The sequence below is a fragment of the Chelonoidis abingdonii genome, chromosome 11 (assembly GCF_003597395.2).
Source record: "Chelonoidis abingdonii isolate Lonesome George chromosome 11, CheloAbing_2.0, whole genome shotgun sequence".
Lineage (NCBI taxonomy): Eukaryota > Metazoa > Chordata > Testudines > Testudinidae > Chelonoidis > Chelonoidis abingdonii.
Window position 1 is genome coordinate 50,719,559 of NC_133779.1, and position 12,469 is coordinate 50,732,027.

Consider the following 12,469-nt stretch of genomic DNA (forward strand, 5'->3'; position numbering starts at 1 on the left):
GTTCAACTGTTTTCAGGTGTGTTTTGAGGTTCTTAAAAACCTGAGCAGTAAAAAAGGGCATTTTTGGCAAATTAAAAAGCAACGGTTTCACCTGCAAAACTGTTGAGAAACTTGATTATAGAAAGCTTCTCAAACTTTCTGAACAATCTAGGTAGTTATATGGCCTCCATCATTACAAAAATTAGCATCTATTCATAGAGTGGACCATAACATAAAGAGATAGTTTTGAGGACACATCTCCTTAAATCTGTGAACACATGCACGACCTCCACTCCTGTTTGTGACACTAATAGCAATTGCCCACATAGGAAAGTAATATTAGATGCTTTCCTAGTATGTTTTTAACTTCTTTTAATGAGATAAGGAGAACCAACATCATGTGACTAGTTGGTTGAAGTAGTTGGTGTAGATGATTTTCTTTACGCTGCTCCAGGCTGGTTAGGGAACATGGAAGCAATATGCCAAGAAGGCTAGCACTCATGAAGTTTTATAGTAAGCAGTGATTCTTACAGTAGTTTTTTTGTTCTCGCATTTAACAGATCCTTTGGGGTCCATCAAATTTGTATGATTCAAGACAGGACTTATTGAAGACTACAGTTTTTTGGGGAACTCAGAAATTAATTTTAAAGCATGTTTGACTCTTCATTCCTGCCAACCAGGATTAGTCTGTTTTTCACATCAGTGGGTAGCTGGCAAATGAAGCTATTCCGCAAAGGTTGCCTCTGTTTTTTGCCATCCGGATATAACCGTGATCACCCCATCTGGTTCCCCAGCTGCAGAAGAGAAACAAACAATATATTTGTTTTTATATATAATGTTAAATCTTAATGCAGGTTCCCTGGGGTGCTATCGACTTTTTATAGTATGAAAATCTTAGCAGGGCAAAACTTGTTACTGATGTTCCTGAGACAAAATTTAATTGTTACAGTTCCTTTTCAGTTGTGGCTAAATGGGAGGTAGAGATGCAGAGCACTTTTACAGCTCAGAGTCTGAATGTTTTATAAAAGGATAGGTCTCCATGAAAAACAAGATTTTAAATTAAGCATAAGCCTTAACAAAAAATTTTTTAAAGAAGTGTGCTCCTAGAGCTCAGAATGCAGCACTTCTCTGAAACCACTGGACACTGGAAGTGCATTATAAATAATAAGAAATACAAATAACCATACCCAGAATTCCACTTTGCAGACAGGGATGTATCAATAAACACACAATTGTTATCTTTGTCAGAACACAGATACTTTGTTAAAGCTCAATAGTTGGGTAATTGTAATAAGCTCACATCCACAATCAAAGAAAGGCTAAAAATGGGGAAAAGACTTCCACAAACTTCTTGAAAAGAGAGTACTGGGCATGCCCATGAGTTTCATATTTATCATCTGTTTGTTTTGCATTTGAGAATTTTGGAGAATTAATCTCATATTTTACTTCAGATACACACAATGTATTTATTTCCTCTTTGCAGGTCACTAGTCCAATTAGATATCAAATTATTACACATTGGAAATCATTTACAAACACAATGTCAAAGTTCAGGGCCAAAATCTAGGTCTATAGTAAATCATATGAATACATGTTTTTGTAATTGAAAGAAGCTCAGTGAAATTGCAGGTTCAAATGAATGTGTACACTTGTCTTTTGGAATGAACTATTCCTCTCTGTTTTTGAAACTCAAAGTCTTTAACCTTGCGCAGGACTATGAGAATCAGAAAGCAAAATTGGCTAGAAAAAGAAAATTAAATTAACTAAACTAGTTTGTGTCTAGCTGCCTGTCATGTGCAAAACCTAAACAGAATTAATAGTGAAAAGTAAATTAGAATTTTAAAATATTCTTTCATTTTTAATAATCAGAGATATGGTTAACAGAACAGTTAAAGACTTTTAAAATATATTTATTTTGATGCTGTCCTTGTAAAGTATTAAACCAGTTCTTTATGATTAAATTATATTTTAAAGAATTTTTAGGAAAGGTAATTAAAGAAAACTCATCCTTACCTGTTTTTGACAAGCCAATATGGCACACCTTTGTCCACACAATATCCCACAACAAGAACGGCATGGTTTATATGTGAAGAACTGCATTCTGAGTCATAGTACACACCTGAAAATGTTTTATTTATTTATGAAACAGCAGTGCCCAGAAGCCCCAGTCAGGAGCACTGTGCTCCTGTGATAGACATTGTATTAAGACAAAAGTCTCTATCCCAAAGAGGTTACAGTCTAAAGCCCCAATTCTGCAATGAGTTCCACACAAATACAAAGGTATGCCTATGAGCAGCTCATTGCAGGACTGTGGCCTAATTTAAGACAAGAGCTAATGAGTGAGTATATAACTGTATGACAGAAGTGGGGAGGGAGGACAAGGGTGACAATACAAAAAAAACCTATGGTTGCATAGGTTAACTATATATACCACTTAAGGTTTCTAAATCATTTAAAAGAGAGAGTGATATAAAAATGATATAACACAGAATAAAGATACAATTGGCAAATCTGCATTTGATTTTGAAACCGTTTTCCTAAAACAGATAGGTCAATGAGTTGTTGTTTTGGAAACCTGAACCTCTCAGGTACAGGATATACTGTTTTGCCAGCGCTGTAAATGGAGATAGCCTCATTGCTTACTCTAATCAAAAACAATTTGGGAATCTGACCCTGTAACCCTTTCTTATGTGAAATTGATGGATCTACTTCTAAATCAGTTTTGCAGGACCAGATGTTAAGATACATTTTTTTAAGTTCCCAAGCTTCTCTCACTTTTGGAGCACACACAGCAAGACGATTGGTTTCCTTCCATCTTTTCCTAAAGTCAGAGAGCCCCTAGTATATTAGAAGAATTATTTCTAAATATGATCTTTCTCTATCCCCCAATAATAGAGTCATAGATTCCAATGCCAGAAGGAACCATTGTGATCATCTAGTCTGACTTCTTGTATAACATAGGCTGTAGAACTTCCTAAGAATAATTCCTAGGGCATATCTTTTTTAAAAAAAAAATCCAATCTTGATTTAAAAATGGTCCATGATGGAGAATCCACATGACCCTTGGTAAGTTGTTCCAATGGTTAAAAATGCATGTCTTCTTTCCAGTCTGAATCTGTCTAGCTTCATCTTCTAGTCATTGGATCTTGTTATACCTTTTTCTGCTAGTTTGAATAGCCCATTATTAAATGTTTGTTTCCCATATAGATATTTACAGAATGTAATCAACTCATCCCTTACATTTTCCAGGGCTGCTCTTCGACCCTGAATCAGCAAACCATTTACTAGAATGTACTTTACTTTAGGCATGTGAGCAGTGTGACAGACTGACATGTACAAACTTTATCAAATTAAGTTAAACCTTACTGAATTATGTTTAACATCTTTGCCTTTTTAATACAATGAACTCCACAGATGTATGCACTCTTGTGGGATTGTATGGAACTTCAAAATGCTTTTTGGAACATTACTTGTAAAGTGAATTTCCTAGACAGTACTTGAGAGGAGGGAAATACAAATTATCCCCTCCTGAGCTTGCCTATTGAAGCTACACCCTGGGCTGAGACCAGTTACCTACTCTTGGAAACTCCAGATGAAGGACGCTGCACCTTATAAAAAGTGGACCAAATATTGTGAGCGTGCTTATTCTGAGCTGATGCTGTGATGAACTTGTAACCAGAAGGAATCCCCTTAGGTCAGAATCTGAATGACAGCTTCTGCCAGAATCTATGTTAGGGTTGTTGGGATGAATTCTGGTGAGCTTATTAATATACATATAGGTTCTTTTATTGTTTTTATATGTTTTCTTGTAATGCTTTTTATTGAAAGAATAAAATAGGAAGAACTGTGTGGTACGTATAACTTTTTGACAATCACTCTGTTATCAGTCTCTGAAGAGAAAGCAAGCAGGTGTGATTGGGGAGCCTATTTCTTCTGGGAATAATAAAGTGAAGGCAGGGAACTGTGCATCTTGGAAATAATCCAGTAAGAAGAGAGAGAAACATGTCTGCACTCAAGAGAGGCAATGGCTAGGGAGCTGGAAGCCTGAGAACGGTGCCCTTGTTGTACTATTGAGGAAAAATATAGGTGCAGTTGCCCTGAATTGTGACAAGTAGTTCTGTTGATTTCAGTGGAGCTACTCACAGGCTTGAAGTCAGGTTTGTGCTTTGTTGATTCAGGGCCTTTGTCTCTAATTTTGTTAAGAACTATTTAGGTCTCAGAAGATACAGGGAAAGAGAAAACTGCTTACCACTATGGTAATGCTGGAAGGATCTCAAACTTGCATCTATACCAATAGATATTGGTCCCACTGAAGCCACTGCTCTTTCAAGATAAGTTTCACTTCCTTCAGGTATTTTTTTATAGCTGACAGAGGTGGCAGCCCGTCCAGAAGTTTTATAACGGCAATTATTGTCCTGTAGAAGATGGCAGACAGAGATATAAGGGCACAATAAGTATGGCCAGTAGATTAGTGCTAAGTTTTATCATCATCTTAATTAACAGAATCCTGTAACAGTCCACAGGTATATAACATACTGGTTTATTCAGGTCTGTTTATGTGTTTTAGTTCCTTTCCAGTAACTTAGCTCTTCCCAGAAAATAGAACTTACTCTTTCACTGTACAAGGTGAGTCAGGTAATAATATCCTTTATTGGACCAACTTCTGTTAGTGAAAGAAACAAACTTTTGAGCCTCACAGAGCTCTTCTCCAGGTCTGGGAAAGGTAATTAGAGTGTCACAGCTAAATACACAGTGAAAAAGACTGTTAAGGATAGGGAATTAACACATGAAGATGAAGTGGGCAATTAACAATTTATTGTGGGACCAACAAAGCTACAAACAACACTGCAAACAACTTGTTCACTGTACACACATGTACTAGTGTGATACATTCCATCCAATAAATGCCAGTATAGTATACCTTATATGTATTAGCCAATATATTACAGTATTATCTGACTCTGTGGTATGCTGATATATGAAATGGCACCATTATTTTCACGGCCCCATGTACAGCAAGATGGGTATAAATTCTGATTCAGTGGCATGGTTTCCTACTTTCTGTGATTCTTACACTGAAAATGTTGCCACAAATACAGGTAAAAGTCAAAATGTGGGGTTTAATTCAATTAATTAAATGAACAATGTCAACTTCAAAACAATCACTCTTCTGTCTGAATTGTTTTAAACCTATTGTTACAGAAGGTAACACCTAAAATTACTATAATTGAAAAAGATTGCAGGAAAAAAGATTTTTCTCTATTTTGCAGTTTGTTTGCTTTGCACATTTGTCAGCTCTTTATGTATAATCTGTTTCACAGTTTCCCCTGTATAGTCAGTTACTCCTGTTGTTTGTGTGAATCTTTCACAGAGCAACAAGACTGAGAAAAGCATTTTTAAAAAATAGGAAAATGGTTGCAAAACCACAAAAATTGGAGGTGGCCTCATGCAACTAGCTTGTCTGATCTTATCATATTAAATTGAATAGAATTCAAGTAGATGGTGCTCCTTTAAATATGAAAATATACTATACAATAGTACAATATCCCTGGTGGTTTTTTAAATACTAAATTCAGTCTTACTGATTTTCCAGTGCTTTGCACCAAGCTTGTTTAGGCTCTCACACAACTTTTAAACAAGAGTAACTCTCCTGACTTTGGTGAATTTACTGTTTATTTACACCAGGGCAACACAGAGCAGTATCATGCCTGTCTTCTGTAGTCATCTATACTGTGCAAAGTCAGTATTAAGTTGGCATAAAATTCTACCAGATCAAAAGCCATCATTGTACACCGAGTTTACACTGACTTTGAACAGTTGCAAATGACTACACAAGGTGCAAAGCAGTGGAAAATGAGGTTCAGTTTATTTGGCTCCCCCACTGCATTTTCAGTTTTCAGTGTGCAACAGTGTTTGTTTTTTTTTAATTAAGAACACATAACTGCACAGCAGAAGTTGTCAATAGGAAGCTGGAGGTGTTGGCAGCTGGCTAGTGAACATCTTGGGTCTTTGGACACTCCAAAAGTTGTGGGAGGCAGTTGAAGATTGTCAGAAAAGCATATTAGCTACATATGTTTGCTAAAATAATCAACAGTGAAATAGTTAATATTTATTTAAATTGCTATAATTATGAATAGAGTGGTTCACACTTCTCTGAGAGCTGTTCTTTCAAGCACTCTGCAGACTCGGGAAGACAATATGGTATTAGGATTACACTTGGGTCCCATTTGGAAGGTTTTCATAAATATATAGGATTTGAGTTAAAATATGCAGCAATCAAGAAGAAAAAAACCCAAAATCTATTAAAATGTTAATATAACCATAGTATAAAGTAGAGGTTTGAGTCCTCCCCCTGATTTGTCTTTTAGATAAAACACTTTATGGTAAAATATAGACTTTTCCAATGTTTTTCCTCCCCAAAGAAACACCTCTGGACCAGGTGATACTCACCCGACCTTCATATGGGTACGACGTTTCTGAGTCAATGCCGCGGTTGTTTATAACATATCTGAAAGCTCCAGTCATAAAGCCTCCATGGCAACCATGGTTGCCATATTTCCAAGAGCAGTCTACTAGGTTCTGGGGACTAAGTGACACCAAACGCCCTGTTTTCTTCTTCAGTTGTCCTTCCAAGGCCCCCACAGCACTGAAAGCCCAGCAAGAACCACAAGATCCCTGTGGCACATTGCAAGGTTCAACAACAACAGAAAGGAGAGATGTTATGGCAGGAGTCATTAATAGCTTAATTATACATTTAAGATAGCAACACTGGTGTAAAGCCACTGGCATTATTCCTGACTTCCAGCAGCATAAGTGAGAGAAGAGTGAGGGACACAATGCAGTTGTGAGACAGGTATCTTTAACTATCCGACAAGTAAATATAGCTAGTCTACCTGCAATTCTTGGAGACATATAGCTTCCATAAAATGAGTTTGATAACAATTTTTGCTAACCCAACCCATGAAGCTGTATGAATTGGATACATTAAGTAGTGGAACAATAAGTCTTAATTGAAAATGGGTTATGCAGTCTTTCAGGTGACAGTTAAAATCCAATAACAGTTAAAATCTGTGCAATGGCTATTGAGTGTCTTATGTGAATTGGGCCAGATTCCCCGGGTTCTTCTGCAGCACAAAGTGGCTTTAAACCAGCCAGAGATTTTCAGCAAAGAATTCTCCTTGTGTAGGAGGAACGTCTGCTGATGCAGAGCTGGTGGAGGTGGTATAGCTGCCTTCCCAACCCCATGAAAGGCGGCAAGAGGCAGCGTAGTGGAGCTGAACTCCAGTATGGCTGATGATCCTATACTAGCATAAAGGGTCTATTCCTTCAGTGCCATCATTTACACAGCAACATAAATTAGAGTAGGATCCGGCAGTCCTGATTCAAAGTAGCACAACTATCTCTCTGCAGCCACCACTCTTCATTACATTCAGGCACTGCTCAGGTGTAGTGCAAATCAGTGCCATTGAGTTTAGTGTCCTTGGTCCAGTTCCTAGCTGATAGGTATCCACGTCACAAAAAACACTTCCATGTTTGATACTAAGATCAACCATCCCCTCTCCTTTCAGATCAGGGCTGATGCATGTTGGTAGGCGGTCAGTGGGGGAGAAGCTTGCATTGCCATTGCCTATGCTGTACTCTGCCTTCTCTGTATAAGAGCAAAGAATTTAATTCTCTGCTTTTATTAATGACATTTTTCACCTATATTAATGCTAAAGTTGTTTAAAAAATAAATTAAATTGAATGAACAACATCAAAGGAAGAGGCATATTTTTTGCATAAAATAAATTACATGTTGACATGGATAATGCAGATATATAGATATTTTCATAGAATGTCATTTACAAACATTGTATTGGTGTGACCATGCAGTTCTTCCTCAGCAATGTGAAGAAGGGGATGGGAGGTTTGCACTATTCTGCAAGTATGTGGCTTGCAGTATTCATTCTCCACCTACTGTAATTTCCACCTCTGAGTTCGCACCTGGTTCTTTACATTGGTGACATAACCGCTCTTCCTCCAATCTATGCAGTCTGGGGCCTGATCCTGAATACTTTCTTGAGGCCAATCAGCTGTGAGGTTATCCATTTCTGAGTTGGATACCCTGAGCCCTGTCATTGTAGCCGTTACTTCCTCAGATGTCTGTTAAAATAAAAATTAAAAAAAGAAATAGAGTATATTAAATCAGTAACTGGTCATACTGCTGTTAACTTTGTAGCAGTTGGCAAATACATGGCAGAAAATGTCTAAGATTTAAACTGTAGATTTACTATAAAAAGTGGCTGTGTAAAATGGCACCTTCTTATTCAATGGGGCTTGATCCAAAGCCCACTCCTTTAATAATTCTCTGCTCCTTTTACTTGAGGATCTCAAAGCAGAGTGCAAATGAATGTAAGTATTATCCTCATTTTACAGATGTCTAAGGCTGCACCGCTATTCAGTGGCAGGATTGTTAACAGAATCTAGATCTCTTGATTCCCAATCCAGTGTCCTAGCCTTGAACTATGTTAACTACCCTCTGCTCCCATGCACCTCCTCAGGATCATATTACTTTTGATCATTTACTTTTAAAAGTAATTGGAATACAGATAACTAGTTAGTGTAATTAATTACACTAGCAATCCTGACCAAGGTGAGGGAAAATCTTTTTACAATTATTATTACTTCTTTTAAAAAAGGAGCTTAAAACCATAATGCCTAGATTAAACTGTCACTATATATATAATTTTAAAACAAAGTAGCATGAGGAAATTTACCATGTCTGCAAAGCCATTCATAGCCATTGTGTATGAATGCTTTCCCATTGACTCTTCCAAGTTATGAACTGTAATGATTTTCAAGGTTTTTTCCCAGATCAAGCGCCTGGAAAGCTCTTCCTCCTGAAATAATGAAAGAAATGAGAACATTTTTGGCCACAAAAATTGGGTTAATAAAAATTATATATTTTTTGGCAGGATAAGGTTGTTTTTGTGATAGTTTTCCAATGGGAAATTTCCCAATGAAACTACATTTTTTGTTTCATTTTAAATTGAAATTTAATTTTGTTTTTCTTCTAAAATTTTCACTTTCTTTTCTTCTTTTTTCCCTTATTGCCATAATAAGATGAATAATATATAGTTTTGGGGGAAGAGGACTCCCAAATTTTCATTTTTTTTTCTTTTTCCCTTTTCTACTCCAACTTTTTAAACATCTTCCATTTTGCAAGAGATACATAATGGCAAAGGAAAAATGAAATATGCCACTCTAGCTTTTCCAAAGTTGGAGAAGTTTTGCCAAGTTACAGAGTAGAGAAAGGAAAAAATGAAAGAGTAAAAAGTGGAAAGAAAAAAGATGTCTTTCATTATAAAACAAAAACAAAAAACCAGTGAGAGAAAAGGGAAAAAACTAAAATCAGACGTTTAAAAAATTTAACTAATTTTTAGTTTTTTAAAACCACAACAAATATCTCAGAATGAATCTGAAACAATGAACATTTTTTGTTTCAAAATTTTCAGGTGACAAATTGAAAAATTTCAAATGAATAATTTTTAATGAAAAATTTTCATGAGGCAAAACATGGGTTTTTCAACCAGTTCTCATTAAATTATCGAGAATGGACAATGTAATTACAATTTTTAAATATTGAGGAGCACTCTGCTTCTTTCTCGTAATTTCCATGGGTCAGAGATATACACCAGATTGAGAGTGAGCAAAGTTATTCTTTTCCTTTCAGGAATTTGAGGAAATCCCCAGATCAAACCATAATAGCTTTGGATGAAAAATATTAAGAATGTTTCTCTCCACTTGTGGTATAGTCCAAGAATGTAAATTAGCTTATTAGAAACACAAACTCTTGAGCTGCACTTTGTAGGCACATTGAAGCAACCTTCAGCTGGAAGTGTAAGTGATCTACCACAGTTCAGATATCACTAATAAATAGTTGTGGAGCTGCTCATGATAATATTTAATCCAGATATACCATGATGTTGAACATTTCAGTCTCCAGAACTCTATTCAGTTCTCCTGTTTGTCTTGGCCACTAAATTATTAACCAGTAAAAAGAATCAACCAGGTAGTAGTGGGTATGGTTCTGCCTATGAATATTTAGTGCAATACACCATAAAAATAAATATTTAGAATGCAAAGATAATTACCTCACTGCTGTACTGCTTTTGGTAGATTGCCTTCCAGCGTTCCCAGTCTGAATCAAGGGTAGGATCCTTGCCTATGTTGGCAACAGATGCTGCTACCATAAGCAGTAAAACACTGCCCAGTGTCAGCATCTTAAACTGCAAAAGGTGTAAAAGGGATGTTATATAACACAATGTATTAATTCCTTCCCATCACAGTCCAGGATCTTTGAAGAGCTCAAAGGAATGGCACAGGCACACAGCAGGTGTGGGGATCCCAACCACAACACGCTGACTGTGCCTCAGGTAGAGCTGTAGCCAGACTAAGGTTGGCTGTCCACTTCCTCCCATCGGGGTGTAGCTGGAGTAGTGGGTGTTGTCTGCCTTCTCTGACTAGATGGCCCACGGCAGTCCTGGCAGGTCCATGACAGTAGTAAATTCCCTGGAAGGCAGGGCGTCACTGGGCTTAACAGCAGGTCGGTGGCCAGGAGTGAACTGGGTCCGTCTGCCTTCTCTGGTGTCTCAGCCCCAACTGACCAGGAGGGAGGCCACACCGCCTCACTACACAAATATTTTCATCAATATTTGAAATATTCCTCCAAATAGTCACAAATAATATTACCCTATGAAAAGCAGTGAAGTTTGCCCAGAATTTATGAATCTGCTTTCCAATCATTTCCCACTTTTAGTCCTAGATCGTTAAAAGAGAAGAGCAGCTATCATACTCACCACTGGACCCCTTTATTGGTTGAGACCAAGAACAGAATAAGCCATAGAAATTTAACCTCCTGTTTATCCCATGATGTGCTCCTTCTGGGATAGCGTGGAGTCCCATTTAACAGGGCAATATGAAGGAAGCTCACTGAGCCATTGTGTCTATTTTGTTATGGACAGGAGATGTCACTTCTGTTTTTGGGACTGTTGACCCTGCACCCTTCACTGTACTAAATGTATGAGGGGGCAGAAATAGAGAAAAACAGAGAAAGAAACATAAGTCAATACACGTAGCATACATGCAATTTACCTATTAAATTGCTGTGATCCTGAGACAGTACTCCTTCTTTGAACTTAAGGAACAGGCTGAGGACAACAGAGCACAGATGAGGCTTGCCAAGTCTGGATGTAGCAAAGGTTCCTGGGTGCTTTATAAAGTCAGGGATCCAGCAGTCAACTGGAGAAATTCCCTGTGCAGAGGTTTCATTTAAAAAAAAATATGCTTTCTATCATGAGAATAAACTATTTCTTGCTCAAGACTTGTTTTGTAATGATTAAGCAGGCACAAAACTCAAGCAGAAGGCAACAAAAGCAGAACTCTGGAACTGAAAGCAAATATCTTGTTGCATCTTTTGCATACAACATAGGTGAAAGCACTAGTCAGATGGTATAACTTGCTTCCATAAAAAGGTTTTGTAACATTTGGCTAGCTTGACACATGCAGTTATATGAATGGGACATATTCTCAGTCTATATCATTGAAAGATAAACCTAAAAACAAACTTTCCAAGAGGACTGACTGCTTAATGGAAATGGGATATGAAGCCCTTCAACTCTCAGTGACCGTTCAAATTCAGCCCATGGCGAAATCATTACTTTGCAATGGCTATTTAGTGTTCGATGTGAATTGAGTTTGGCGGTCTCCATGTATTTCCTAATGGACCTGTGTCTACATCACAAAACTTGGTGAAAATTTGGAACTTTCCTGGCAGCCTCAAGAAGCCAAAGCTATAATTTGCCTACGGGACTGAACTCAACCTCTCACATCAGGATTGTGGCACTTTGCTTGGGGCCACAGTGAGAGATGCTTACAGTGCCACTGCTTTGTCTCTCTCACCAACAGAAGTTGGTCCAATAAAAGATACTACCTCACCCACTTTGTCTCTCTAATTCTATACTTCAGTTTTTCTGCACTAAACCAAGAACTTCACCCTCCGAGTTATGCATCTGACACTTTTCAACTACGTTATCACTAGATTTGCTGAAAAACACATTAAATAAAAGAATTCTTGGTGAAGAGGCATTTTTAAATGAAATCAACTAATCTATATTTTAAGGTGATTAATGCAGATAAGATGATAATTTCATAGATTCCTATTTGCAAGTTTTTTACTGGAGTGGGCAGATGATCCTTAACGATGCAAGGACGGGGGTAGGAGATTTGCATAGCTCAGTAAACATGGCCATTTCAGTTTTTATTTTCCACCTGCTTTAATTTCCAACTTTGCATTCACAGCATGTATTTTACTTTGGTTACATAACCTTTCCTCTTTTTTTCCAGGCTGGGTACTGAATAGTTTCTTCAGATCAATGAACTAAGGTTATTCATTTCTGAGTCAGAGATCTTGAGCCTGATGATCATAGAAGCTACTTCCTCCAAGGTCTAC

General features: G+C 37.3%; 1 protein-coding gene across 1 annotated transcript; it reads right to left on the minus strand.

Annotated features, from left to right (window-relative positions):
* Positions 1-414: 414 nt before the first annotated feature.
* Positions 415-10,241, minus strand: LOC116817633 (cathepsin K-like). Its single transcript, XM_032767962.2, has 7 exons — positions 10,113-10,241; positions 8,736-8,858; positions 7,963-8,121; positions 6,430-6,654; positions 4,229-4,394; positions 1,993-2,098; positions 415-773 (listed from the first exon to the last, which is right to left on the minus strand). Exons 1-7 carry the CDS (start codon positions 10,239-10,241, stop codon positions 674-676), a joined length of 1,008 nt encoding a protein of 335 aa, XP_032623853.1. The 3' UTR covers positions 415-673.
* Positions 10,242-12,469: the final 2,228 nt, after the last annotated feature.

Bases quoted from the DNA above. Each gene is read 5' to 3' on its own strand.
- LOC116817633 (XM_032767962.2), bottom strand. From the start codon at position 10,241: ATGCTGACACTGGGCAGTGTTTTACTGCTTATGGTAGCAGCATCTGTT. The intron at 4,395-6,429 runs GTGAGTATCACC...CATCTTCTACAG, and splicing joins CGTACCCATATGAAGGTCGG to GACAATAATTGCCGTTATAA. The intron at 774-1,992 runs GTAAGGATGAGT...TCTCTTCTGCAG, and splicing joins TATTGGCTTGTCAAAAACAG to CTGGGGAACCAGATGGGGTG.